This window comes from Neofelis nebulosa, chromosome X (assembly GCF_028018385.1).
Source record: "Neofelis nebulosa isolate mNeoNeb1 chromosome X, mNeoNeb1.pri, whole genome shotgun sequence".
NCBI classification, from domain to species: Eukaryota; Metazoa; Chordata; class Mammalia; order Carnivora; family Felidae; genus Neofelis; species Neofelis nebulosa.
In genome coordinates this window covers 33,494,228-33,507,949 of record NC_080800.1, presented here as the reverse complement: position 1 = coordinate 33,507,949, position 13,722 = coordinate 33,494,228, and the positions used below count along the sequence as shown (strand labels likewise).

The following is a 13,722-nucleotide window of genomic DNA, read 5'->3' as shown; positions in this document are numbered from 1 at the left end:
ATGTCCTCACCATAATGACTGGCAGTCTCCAGGCTCTGAATCTGCCATTCCATCAAACATTAACTAGGGGTGAAACAGAGGTAAGACCTAGTGGGCAGAAAACCCTTCCTGAACAGTTTTTTTTGTTCTCCATGCCCTTGTCTGTGTCTGGAAAGAGACAGTTGAGCCTTGAATATTTCCATCAGTTCTGATCCCTAGTTTTTTCAAGTTTGTTTGTTGATTTTGAGGGGGAGAGGGGCAGACAGAGAGGGAGAGAGAGAATCCCAGGCAGGCTCTGACCTCACCAAGCATGAGATCATGACCTGAGCCGAAATCAAGAGCTGGACGCTTAGCCAGCTGAGCCACCCAGGCGCCCCTGAACCCTAATTTTTATACCTTAGAATAGAGGAATAGAAAATGTGTTTAATCATACTGCCTCAGCACATTGTTCAACATCTGTATCATCTGTATCTTTACCTAAGGAGGATGGTATGTAATGATGATTCTTACAATGAGAAATACAGTATATGCACAATCCCTTAGTGTCAACTGAGGTCAATCTATATATGTTTATATTTGATTATGCGTTTGAAAACCAGGGATGGATCATGTGTTGAATAAACATACATGATTAGCATTAGTGCTTAGCAAGTGCTTTATTATGTGGAGACCACGGCACAAATGCTCATTCTGTTCATATTCAGTGTCATTTTCTCCCTGTACAAAAGTTGCTTTGCTTTAAAATTAACCACTTTAAAGGTTCTCATCTGGTCTATGAATAAATATTTATAATGTCCTTTGACTATGAAGAGGTTCATTATCACATAAACCTGGACAGTGAATTATTTCTTCTGATAAGGATGTAGATTTTTGAAGAGCAAAATGACTAAACTTAATGAAGGCATTTTGATGCTTGTAAATACCTTATTTCAGTTCTTCAAAATCATCATGAAATGTCCTTTATGAGACATGGTTTAGAAGAATCACAGAAATTAAGAGCTGGGTGAGACTTAATAGGTTTCCTTGCACCTGTTCTTTCTGTGAATCAGTACAGAACTGACTCATGAAGTACATTTATTTCTTAACCAGTTTATGGTTCCTTTCAAGGCAATAAAGCACTATAATAGACAATAGGGTCAGATTCCATACCCTGAATCAAAAGGTCAGCATTTCCACTAAAAGAGAGAGACGCTAAATAAGAAACTTTGTTTCCCCTCTGTGATGCAAGGAAATATTCTGAGTCCTGAGATTTGCTTCAAGTTTGTGATTTGTGCCTGAGATGGGGCGTGGGTTGCCCATGACATAAGTAAAAATTTTAGTTCAACAAATGGTTCAGACCTTACCACCTTTGCTAGAAATGGTACGAGGAGGGGCCAAAACACACAAATAAATGAATCCTCTAAACCTTAGCCCAAAACATTCTTATTACTGTCTCGCGACTGTGTGAACAAGCAGAACGTACCAGAGACATAAATGTAATTTCACCTTTAGCTACACGGACAAGAAGTAAATCACAATAAAAAATCATGGCACAGACAAGGACAGAAAATAGAGGAAAAAACATAAGCTAGATATCTCATATAGAATCTATGAGTCTGCAGGAAAGGTATCAACCTGTAAAGGAAAGTCTTTCTGTTTCTTCCCTGGTTCCTGTTTACTTCCCTCTAGCCAATGTGCTAATCGTGGTACAGTACACTAGGCTTTGTACTCAGCTACCCTCTTCACTCATGTCCCCTGAGACGACCTCAGGGTCGAGACAACCTCAAATACCAAATACCAAAAAGCCAAAGGAAGGCATCAAATAAAAGCCAGAAGAAGCTGATAAGCACACTGTCCCCTCGCTGTGACACCAATACAAAGCTTCTTATACTCCTAGTAACTCACTTACACACACCCCCACCCGGCTTCCATGCCCACAGTACGATATAAAGGAGGCACCAAGTAGGAAAGGATCCTCCTTGATTCTTGGATCTTGGCCTCAAAAATATTTTCTTTTCAATCATCCAACTTTCTGATCCTCACTCTCTTTCTTCCCATATCACTTCTTCTAAAACCCTCACCGAAGCAATTCTCTGACCCCATTTGGATCTTGAAGGCAAGGACCCTGTTACTTTTTCACTGTTCATTGCTACTTACCCAACTTGGAATCTGTGATCCATTAGCACAGACTCTCCTCTGAAAATGTGCTCAAATCCCATGACCCTCTCCTCCTCAGTTAAAATCATCTGGAAAAAACCCCAACCCTGGTTGATCCTACTCTTCTGCTCATGCTTCCAAGGGCTGAATGTAGCTAGAAACCATAACTGGTTTCACTTTGAAATTAGGACCATTCCCTTCCTATCTCATCTAACTTTCAAGTTCCCATCTAACTTCTTTACATCATTCAAACGATTGCTTAAATATTTTTTTCAGAGGAGCCTTCTCTTATCACCTCACCCAAAATAGCCTCTCCTCCATCATACTTTATTCCCTTACTTTGCTTAAATCATCTTTGTGACACTTATAACTACCTGACATCCTATTCACACATATACATATGTACATAAAAATATATATAAATGCCATAGAGACACAGAATTTTTCCTGTCTCTATTTTCACCCCTATCTAACACAGGATTTCTCAACTTCAACACTATTATTGTGTGTAAAATAAGTTTTGTTGTGGGGCATTGTCCTATGCATTGTGGGATGTTTAGCAGTACCCGTGGCATCTACTCTAATGATGACAGTCAAAAAATGTCTCCAGATGTTATCAAATGTTTGCAGGAGCCTGGAAGGGGAAAAAATCTCCCCTGATTGATAACCACTGCTCTGACACAATGCCTAAGTAAACCTTTGATGAATAAATGAATGACCAGATCATAGGTCACAAAAAAGCTCCAAGAATTAATATAATTTATTGTTCTAACTTCCTGCAGAGCTGTATTTAAATCTTACCAGGAGATCTTACCTTGTTTTAATGACTTCCATAAGGGGAAAGAAAGGATTTTCCACCAAGTGTTCTCAACCCTGACTGCATGTTATAATCACGGGGGCAGGGGGGAAGCTTTTGCAAAATTACTGATGCCAGCCTCCTCTCCAGAGCAATTAAATCCGAATCTCAGGAGGTGGAGTCTAGTCTAGATAATTTTTTAAACTTCCTCCTAGGATTCTGATTTGCAGCCAAGGTTCAAATCCTGTTCTTTTCAATCCTCCAAAGACTAATTCCATAGCAGAGCAATCCTCATAGGTAGGACTTTTCTCCTCACACATCTACATTGGTGACCAGCTTTTGAGAGAAAGTGTATATGAGCATAGTAACTTCTCCATTTATATCTTCTATTTCCTGTCCATTGTTGAACCATTTTCATTCTAAGTAAAGCAATTTTTTAATTTTTTTTAATGTTTCTTTTTGAGAGAGAGAGAGAGCATGAGTGGGGTAGGGCAGAGAGAGAGAGAGACACAGAATCTGAAGCAGACTCCAGGCTCTGAGCTGTCTACACAGAGCCCAATGCAGGGCTCAAACCCACGAACCATGAAATCATGACCTGAACCAAAGTCAGACACTTCACCGACTGAGCCACCAAGTGTTCCTGTAAAGCAATTTTTTAAATGTTTATTTATTTTTGAGAGAGAGAGAAAGAGCACGTGTGCATGAGAAGGGGAGGGGCAGAGAGAAAGAGAGGGAGACAGAGGATCCGAAGCAGGCTCTGAACAATCAGCACAGAGCCTGACACAGGGTTCGAACCCACAAACAATGAGATCGTGACCTGAGCTGAAATTGGATGCTTAACCGACTGAGCCACCCAGGTGCCCCTAAATAAAGCAATTTAAAAATTAGCATTTTACTCTTGATAATTCAGAGAAATGTATTACCATGCAATTTTCCTTTGTAATAACGGCTTGTGCTATGGAAGAAAATTCATGTTATCATATTGGGACCAGATATCATAAAGGCCTTAAAACAGTACTGTGTGAAAATCTTGACTCAGAGTAGCTCACATACTAGAAACAAAAGGATTATAGAAGCAGATGCCTGAAACGGAACCCACAGCAAAGCAGGGTTAGCATTACAAATTGGAGAGTTCCCTCAATATTTACATAACATATGGTGGTCTCCTAGTGAGAACATTAATAACTGTGATTTTAAGTGTCTTATTCAAGTATACAGAATTTTTCATTCCCAAAGTGGTACCTCAAAACTTGAAAAATGAACTCTGGTTCTCAAAGATGAAGAATAGTTTTGAAGTGAAATAAATACTAATTCTAGAAAAGGTTTCTTATGGGAATTAGCTGTTTCTCTGTGATTTGAAATTGAAGGACTATCAGCCAGAAAACAAGTAGGCATAATCTCTGTCACCATATTGCAATGACTTCAGTATAATAACTCTGGTATACAAAATATCCTGAAACAGGAGAAATAGTCTTCCTCCTCTATGAAGTACAAATGCAGCTTTTCTGCAGCAGCTTTGACATGAGCCACAGTTTAGGAGAACCAGTAACAAACTGCACATGATCAAGTAAACAGTTCATAAAATGAGAGCAGAGATGGAAGGGCCTGAGACTCAGAAGCCCAGGGGTCCAGTAAATACCTACGTACCCTTGTCCAAGTTACTTGCACCTCTCTGAGCTCCAGTTTTACTTGTAAAATAAGAGAGTTTGACTAGATTACCGATGAACCTTCCAACTTTGATTTTAGTGAGTAAAATGGAATAGCGGTTGAGGTAAGCTGAGTAATGTGCCCACTCCCCCACCCCACCCGGCAAAAGATGCTGACATCCGAATCCCTGGAACCTGTGAATATGTTATCTCATGTAGCAAAAGGCACTTTTGCAGATATGATTAAGTTAAGGCCTTGAGAGGGAGACAGAAGGAGAAGGTAGTAGGATGGAAGTAGAGGTCAGAGAGGAGAAAGGATGCTAAATTGCCAGCTTTAAAGATGGAGGAAGGGGTCATGAGCCAAGGAATGCAGGCAGCTTCTAGAAGCTGCAAAAAACAAGTAAATAGATTTGGGCGTAGAGCTTCCAGAAGGAACATAGTCCTGCAGACCCATTTTAGACTTCTGAACTCCAGCACTGTAAAGTAGTAAGTTTGTGCTGCTTCAAGCCAGTAAATTTATAATAATTTGTTATAGAAGCAATAGAAAACTAATTTAGGTTGAGAACTTGGGTGATACCACCAGACTACCTGAGTTTAAATCCTTCTATTACTTACTGGATCTGTAAAGTTTGGCAAATTACTTAAACTCCCTGTACCTCAGTTTGTTCTTGAAAAATGGGATAATGGTACCAGAAACAAACCTGCTGGGTTATTCCAAGTTTAAATGAGGAAGTCCTTAAGATCATCTGGAAGTTAGTAATTTTTAGATAAATGTAATCATTGTTCTGCTAAATTTTGAATTTAATTCAGGATATTTGTACCCTGTGTCCTAGAATCACATATTTCTTTTCACATAGTCATTGAGGAGGACCAGCGTAGGAGCATTTACTTTTAGGAGTTATGTACAGAGCGTTTCATTTGATCCTCACAATCAACCGTGAAATAGGTATAAATTTAAGTTTTCACACGAGGCTGTAGGAGGTCAATTCACCCAAGTAACGGAGCTAGTAAGTGGACAAACCAAAGCGGCTTGTCCATTATTACATTACCTACAATTGTTGGCTAGATGGTAATGACATGAATACGTGCACATAAACACAGCAGTGGGGACTCAAGCAACACTGCGGACTCTAGACTGACGCTAGGTCTCCCCATCCGATCACACTGTCACAGTTTCCAGCTCTTTAACACCCATCTCTTGTTTCCAGAGAGGTCGGAAGCAACGGGACAGAAGCCTCCCATCGCGCAGAACCCTGCCCGTGCTCCCAACGAGGGGGGTGCCTTTTCTACACGAAGGCGGGGCTCTCATGGGGGCCGCCCGGATACACGCATGGGGGCGGAGTCTCCTAGAAGGCCAGTGCGCGGCCGCGGATCTCCACCAGCCCATCGCTCCGCCCCGCAGGAGACTACGCGCCACCATGGAGGAGTACCATCGCCACTGCGACGAGGTACCGCCCCTCGGCCACCCGCGAGCGACCCCCCGCCCCCGCCCGCCTCGGCGCGGAGTCTCCGCCGGGTGGTCTTCCGGCGCCAGGCGGCCGCGGGAGTTGGGGTGCGGCGCCCTCCGGGCCCGGGTCCTCCCCTCAGGGCCGGGACCCGCCCCGCCTGGCTCGGCCGGGCCACCGACCCCGAGGTCCTGAGGGTGGGCTGAGAGCCGGGGTGGCAGGGGCGGCTAAGAGCGCGCGGGGCGGGCGGGGGAACCGGGACCCAGGGGTGGAAGGACGGACTCGGGGTGCGTGGGGGGTGGGGATGGGGTGTCGGGCGCCGCCCGTCTGCGAGACGGGCCTTAGAAACCGGTCTGCCGGGCGGCTTCCTCTGCCCCTTGGCGTCCCCAAAGCAGGTGGCAGAGCCCCCCTGCCCGGCACCCTCGTCTGGGTGGACTGGAAGGAGGTGCTTCATGGATTACGAGCCCTTGCTTGCTGACTCGGGCTTCCTGGCATCTCACCGGAACTCCATGGTGTCTGTTGTTACCTTCCTGTTACTGGTAGGGACTCTGACGTTCATGGCGGCTAAGTGGTTTGCCCAGAGTCAAAGCTGCCAGGAATGACAGATGCTCCATTTGAACCCAGACCTCTGACAAACACTTACAACTCTGGCTTCACTTAACCACTAGGAGGATGAGGCCTGTGGGATCCCAGAATAACCTGTGACAAGTCTGAAGGGCAGAATAGACAAAGACATTTTCTGTCCCATGGTAGCCACAGGTGAATGATGCAGTGAGATAAAAGTAGGCACCTGGAGGAGGTGCCACAGAAAATAGTGTTATTAGACCCGTGGAAGGGGCTTCTGGTTCATCCGTCTTTGGGATGTGACACTGCGCAGAAGCTACAACCATATTTAACTTCATTCGTTCTGTGATGTAGGTTAGTGGGAAAGTATTCTTATTTTAGAAATTGAGGCACAAGCAATTTCACTCTCAGACATATCCCGCAACAAGTGCTAGTCTCCTGACTCCCAAGAGGGTTCTGTACTGCTGCACTTCCTAAATATAAAGAGAAATACAATTACATGTGTCACCATGGTACCCCGTACTACCTGATGATTTACTGACCTTCCAAATTGAAGTGAAAGGAACATCATTTAATTTGTAGGCCACTTTTCAAAATGACCTTATCTTAAGATAAAATGATCATTTTCATAATCCTAATTGTTTAGAATATTTTTATCCCTTTGTTGTTGAGGAAGTCTGTGGTGTAATTAAATGATTTGAAAATATTTTAAATCTGTGCTTGAGATGATACCTATTCCCAGAATTGTTTTTTGAACTAGTTTTAAGTTTCATAGTGGGACTTACAGAAATGGTCATGTCATAAAGCACCTTGTCTCCATGGAAACAACTCATGTATTACCTGAAGAGTTTTGGTTTAGATTACAATCTTATCACATAGCCTAGTTCTCTACTCCAGGACACTTGGATGTCATTAATAGTTGCTTTTAACTCAGAATTCTATCAAGCCACTCCACAGCAAAGATTAAGTTGCCAGACCTATTATAGTATTAAAGTGACATTAATTTAGAATGATCAACCATGTTCATTATCTTTAATTCAGGAAAGCCACGTTGTTGCCCAGCATAAGTTAAAAAAAAATTGAAAACCATCTATTAATCAGTCTCTTCTCGTGGACCACCTCATTCTCACTTTGCTGTAGCCATTTCCTATATACTGATGTCTGTGTATACATCTTTATCTCCTCCTGCGATTTCCTGAGCTTTATAATACAAACATTATCAATCCTAGGGCATTCATCAAAATCACCAGTTAGAGCTCTTTAAAAAAAAATATGGTTGCCCAGGCTGTGCCCCAGACCTAATGAATCAAAATCTCGAGGGAGGGAGGTGGGCAACACATTCTGCAATTTTAGAAGTTTTGGAAGTGTTCTAGGTGGGATTAGCAGCCTCCATAGACCTGATATTACCCCTCACCGCTATGGTCTGCTGTCACTAACACCTGTCCAGGCCAGCCTAGGGTATTCTGTGTGTCATCGCATCTACAAATAAAAGGAAGTCTGTGTTGAAAGCAGCTGTATCTTTTGTTCCCCCCCACCCTTCTTAGGTTGGCTTCAATGTTGATGAAGCTCACAATATTGTTAAAGAGGTGAGTTACACATCTTGTTCGTCTTGAAGCTTGTTCTGTTGACTTTCAGTACAAAGTTATAAACCTTAGTATTAAAACAAGATTTTTAATATTTGCTCTTTATAGGGGTACCTCTATGTTTTGTTGTATACTATCAGGCATCCTGGGGCTAACTCTGAAAGTGATGTTGGAGTATTAATCTAGAACACTGGTCTCCTTTTTCTAAAACTGATGGTCTGTCTTTTGAATGGAAGAACTTGTATTCCAGTAGGCCAAATATTATTTTAAATATTAATGCTATAAAAGTATGTGTGTATGTGTATCTCACACGCCCACACTTTTATGTCTGTAAGTTGTTTGTATATGTCAAAAGACTGTAGAAATATGCTTTTTTAGCCCAATATAATTGAAAAATAATCACTTAACATCTTCTAGGCACTGATATGATGCTAAATCAAAATCTTAAGAAAATTATTTGAAACATGAAATCTGGTCCTCCTAGTAGGCAAACAGACAAGAAGTTCTATTTGGGAATCAGTTCTGGCAGAGGAACTTGAATTATTATAGTCATATCACATCCAGACTATACTGTGGGTAAGGTATTTATAAACACTTAATAGTCCTGAGTCATTTTTCACTGTGCCAAGTCCTAGAAAAAAAAATGAGTTGGCCCAGAAGGCAACCTTGTATTGTAGGTATGGTGGTTAGGTCTGTGTCCTAACAGGCCCTACCTGCCTTTAGTCTGGGCTAGGTTGGCTTGCCCTCTGGACATTGAGCACCTCCTCAGTCCATGCTGAGACAGTGCCTCGCCTGTCTGAATGTTCTAGGGCACAAGCTCACCCAGAACTCACCCAGGACTGGCCTTGTACAGCTAGATCAACTCAAGGTTTGAGAGCCAGACAGGCACCTGAAAATCCTGCCATATTTTAATAGTTCAGAATCATGTATTAGAACTATGTAGTACAGCATGAAGGCTCTAGTTAACAATACTGAATTGTATGCTTGAAAGTTGCTGAGATAGATCTTAAATGTTTCACCGTGAAGGCAAAAAGTGATAACTACATGGGGAGATGGATATGTTAACTAAACTTACTGTTATCATTTCACAATATGTACGTGTATCAAATTATTGTGTATCAAATCATCACATTGGACACCTTGAACTTACACAATGTTTTATGTCAGTTACATCTTTAAAAAAATTTTTTTTTAACATTTATTCATTTTTGCGAGTGAGAGAGACAGAGCATGAGTGGGGGAGGGGCAGAGAGAGAGAAGGAGACAAAGAATCAGAAGCAGGCTCCAGGCTCCTCCGAGCTGTCAGCACAGAGCCTGATGCGGGGCTCGAACTCACGGACCACGAGATCACGCCCTGAGCTGAAGTCGAACGCTTAACCGACTCAGCCCCCCAGGCACCCCTATGTCACTTACATCTTAATGAAGCCAGAAAAAATAAAACAGCAGCAGCAATAATGATGAGGGTGATCTCTAACATTGCATATGTGCTTACTCTGTCACAGTCACTGTGCTTGAGCACTTGACATTCATGATCTTACCCCATCCTCACAACAACCTGATAAGATGAGGCCGTTATCTTTACTTTCAGGATTAGGAAAATAGGGGCTCTAAGAGGTTGTGAGATACCTCTGGATGTGGATATAACGCATGTAAGTCACTGACAAAAGGTCACAGTGACTAGGTGGGCAGAAGCGACCTTACAACTAAGCTGGTGATACTAAACCAGTGCTCTTAGTCAGATATCAGAAGTGGATGTGAGTGGGCACTAGAAAATTACTTAACTGGCTTGTTCTAGAGCACCTGAAAAATGCTCTTTGTTGATTTACTTTTAGTGGCAGGAGGTGCGAGCTTTCTAGCTAAGTTAATTACATAATATAAATGAAAATGTAATTATTACACATGAGAATTCTGTTTTTAAACTAGCCTCATCCTTTGTTTCTAGCATCTGAAACCTACTTCAAATCCCAGCTGTTTCAAAGCCATTCTTTAACCAATTAATATCACCCTTTCTTCGTCTCCACGTCCCCTCCATAATCCTTTTATGAGATAACTTATCATCTTTGATTAGTCTTTCTTGGGCTACAGATTTCTTTTGTTAGCTTCTCTGCTAGCTCTTTACAACAGAGGCCATGTCAAATTTATCTTTATATGGCCCATAGTATCTCACAGAGTGAGATAATATGTGCAGGAAATATGCGTTGAAAATTCTAAAACAGAGGCAGTGCATAATAAATATTTACCAGACGCATATTTTCTAAGATGCTTTTGGGGGTTATAAATGTTTATGAATAAACTTTTGTTGGGATTTGTATATGTCTTTAACTGTCCTCTGCCCTTTTAGTGTATAGATGGGGTCTTGGGAGGTGAAGATTATAACCAGAATAACATCAACCAATGGACTGCAAGCATCGTGGAACAGTCCTTAACACATTTGGTTAAGCTGGGAAAAGCTTATAAATATATCGGTAAGTATCCATGTCCTTCCTCACTAGTCTGTTCCCCTGTGTCCTCATGGTCTTTTCTGAATTTAGAGCATGTAAATGAATGATACACAAGTTGAAGCCTAATAGGATATGAAGGGCTTCTGGCTTATGCCTCCAAAGATAATATATGGTAATACCTAAAAGATGGAGATCTTTCACTACTCAAAAGCAATCACCTACTTGTCCTTTGCAGCAGCACCTTTTGCATTTGCATCAGCTACCTCTTTCCAGGGAAGCCCACTCGGCCCCACTGTTTTCCTGTCAGTAGCTCTGTGCCTCCTTCTGTGTAGGACTGGGAGGGGCCACACAGTAATTGTTTAGCCAGTGTCATCTTTTCTTCATTTTTGTGTCTGGATTATGCCCATGGAATGAGGCACCTGATTTGGCCCAGATTTTTCCTGCACTACAATCACCAGTTGTTATGGCAATGGGCAACAGACTGGATCCAGTGGAGGCAAAATCATGGCGGTAATCAAGAGGACTTATTTTTTCTAATCTATTCAGCGAATGTTGGTTTTCTGTTATTTTACAGCTTTTAGAGCCTGAACTCAAACACTCAGATCTTACATATCTTTTCCTTTGCTTGTAAGTGTTCTCATTCTGCAACTTTATTTTTAGTGACCTGTGCGGTGGTCCAGAGGAGTGCATATGGCTTTCACACAGCCAGTTCATGTTTTTGGGATACTACATCTGATGGTAAGAGACCTTAAGCTGATTCACACAAAATCCAACTTCTAGTAAAGCCACACAGTGCACTTATTATCAAATGCTTATTTATCTCTAATTAAATTTTGAAAAGGCTATCAACCGGATTGCTATGTACCTAGGAACAAGCGTGCCTCAGACAAATACAAAATGTGAAGATGTAACAAATTGCAGGAAATAAGATATTAAAGCCAATGAGATATTTTAGTAATATTCGATATTTTGGCAATTTCAGTATTTTGCTAATATTTCAAAGTCTTTTTTTGTGTGTGTTTCAGGAACCTGTACTGTGAGATGGGAGAACCGAACCATGAACTGTATTGTCAATGTTTTTGCCATTGCTATTGTCCTGTGACACAGTAAAAATGTCCGGCCAAAGCCGTTAAATTAAGAATTTGTCAGTGTATCCTTTCTAAAAAGAGTAATAGTTACTTGTTAATGTATTAGATGACAAGCGTGCAATATGCTTCAAAAGCTCTCAACAAAAACTGAATATTCTAAGCAAAAGCCATCTCATAGTAAGTTGGCAGATTAGCTCATTCTACACAGCATCATTTACATGGGAAAAATTTAATGTTGGCAAAAAACAAAAACAAATATGGCATGACATGAAAATACAATCTTCTATTTACACCGGCTTTTCACTAACATGTGCGTAAGGAGATGGGGAAATCTGTTCAGATAATAAAATTCTCTTTCAGCAGAGAAGTTAACAGGGATAAGTATATGAACAAAAAAATGCTGCAAAGATAAATGTGGAGAAAATGATAATTAGCTAACACTTCTTAGTTTTTGATTTCTCCTTAGTTGTACATCTCATTTACTGGAAAATAGTTTTCTTCCATACCAGCTATTATTACAGTAACAGCCATCATTGACTTGTTTATTTTTTCTGAGGATTGTCAAAATGTTTTTTTAAATTTCAAACTCTTAGATTTACATGTGAGGACCAATTAAATCTGGTAACTTGCATTCCGTGGTGAAACAAACCTCGTGATGAAAAGTACATGACACTAACAGCTGCCTTACAATGGACTAATTTCATGTAGAGCTAACATTTATTGAATTCCTATTATATGTATATTTCTCTGTTAACATTATAGTTCTCAATGTATTGTGTGAATTCCGAGTTCCTTTTGGCACCTGTTCAGTTGAACAACTAACATGTTCAGGGCAGAAAAAAAAGAATTGTTTTACAAGAAGAAAAGGAATCTGATTATCCATGTAGAAGTAAGCAAAATGAAAAGCACTTAATGCTGACAGAGAATTAGAGATGTCATTTTAAGAACTGCTTCCAGCAAGTAAAAAAAAAAAAAGGCGCATAAAATATGCAACTCTTAGTTAAAGGCCTTACTAGCAGTATAACTAGACAGGTAGCAAATTTTGTCATTGCTTTAATTACAACCATCTGTAAATAATTTAAATACTTATTACATGAGGTTCAAATTGAGTGGAATAAAGTATAAATTCAAAGTATACAATCATTAGCAGGTTAATGAATATCTCAGGGCTTATAAAATGTAGTTAAATTTAGTAAGAAGATAAAAGATGAAAAATTAGGGTACACAGCTGGTCACCAAACGCGAAGTCAATCTGGTTATTTAGCCCGGAAAACAAAAATAATTTTGCATATTACCACTAACACTAATATATAGGGAGGAGAACCATGATTCATTGCATTTTGAGGGGAAGGAAAGGCTTAGTATTAATACTGACAATATTAACATAGTATTCTTGTAGGAATACTATGTGCATGTTTGGTATGTTGCTGTGTAACAGTAATTGTTCAATGTTTAAGAAGAACATTAAGAAAATACAAGGGTAGAGTTTCATGTGGGGAGCTACATTTTTGGCACGTCAAAAATTCTCATAGCCATTACCTTCATCTTACTTTGCGCTGCTGGCTTTTGTGCCCTTGAAGACTATAATAGCGACCAAAATATCTGTGCAGTTAAGGCTTGCTTTTGATTATTGTTATTGAGGCCTGATTTTAAAGGAATAATAATCAAAAATACCTCGTGAACTTGCCATCTGCTCTGTTTTTATTTAAAATATAATAAAGATTATCTTCCCGTGCTGTACTTTTGCTTCTTGTACGATCATCGAATAGTTAAAGAAATGGCACCGTCCTCACTGTAGGAAATTCTCAGTAGGAAGAAGGAAGAAGGAATGTCAGACCACATAGATACGGCATACAGAGTAAATACCAGTAAAATAGCAGCCCGAAGCCAGTATGCAACGTTAGTGCATAATTAATAGCTTCTATTCTAGGCCTTATATTTTATGATTTTAACACAAAATTTCACTTTTAAAAAGTCAACGTAAAATACATTTTGTAACTATGTGTTAGCTTTTAATGACTATTTTTGGCCAGGAATTTTGCCC

General features: G+C 40.5%; 1 protein-coding gene across 2 annotated transcripts; it reads left to right on the top strand.

Moving 5' to 3' along the window:
• The first annotated feature begins 5,672 nt into the window (after positions 1-5,672).
• DYNLT3 (dynein light chain Tctex-type 3) lies at positions 5,673-13,418 on the top strand. 2 transcript variants are annotated; one of them, XM_058712892.1, is made up of 5 exons: positions 5,678-6,005; positions 8,111-8,152; positions 10,491-10,614; positions 11,251-11,328; positions 11,616-13,418. In XM_058712892.1, the coding sequence occupies exons 1-5, from the start codon at positions 5,865-5,867 to the stop codon at positions 11,690-11,692; spliced, it is 462 nt and encodes a 153-aa protein (XP_058568875.1). In that variant the 5' UTR covers positions 5,678-5,864; the 3' UTR covers positions 11,693-13,418. The 2 variants fall into 2 exon arrangements, with proteins under 2 accessions (XP_058568876.1, XP_058568875.1); XM_058712893.1 differs by lacking the exon at positions 8,111-8,152 and having other exon boundaries at positions 5,673-6,005.
• The last annotated feature ends 304 nt before the right edge of the window (positions 13,419-13,722 follow it).

Bases quoted from the DNA above. Each gene is read 5' to 3' on its own strand.
- DYNLT3 (XM_058712892.1), top strand. From the start codon at position 5,865: ATGGGGGCCGCCCGGATACACGCATGGGGGCGGAGTCTCCTAGAAGGC. The intron at 6,006-8,110 runs GTACCGCCCCTC...CACCCTTCTTAG, and splicing joins ACCATCGCCACTGCGACGAG to GTTGGCTTCAATGTTGATGA. The intron at 10,615-11,250 runs GTAAGTATCCAT...CTTTATTTTTAG, and splicing joins AAAAGCTTATAAATATATCG to TGACCTGTGCGGTGGTCCAG.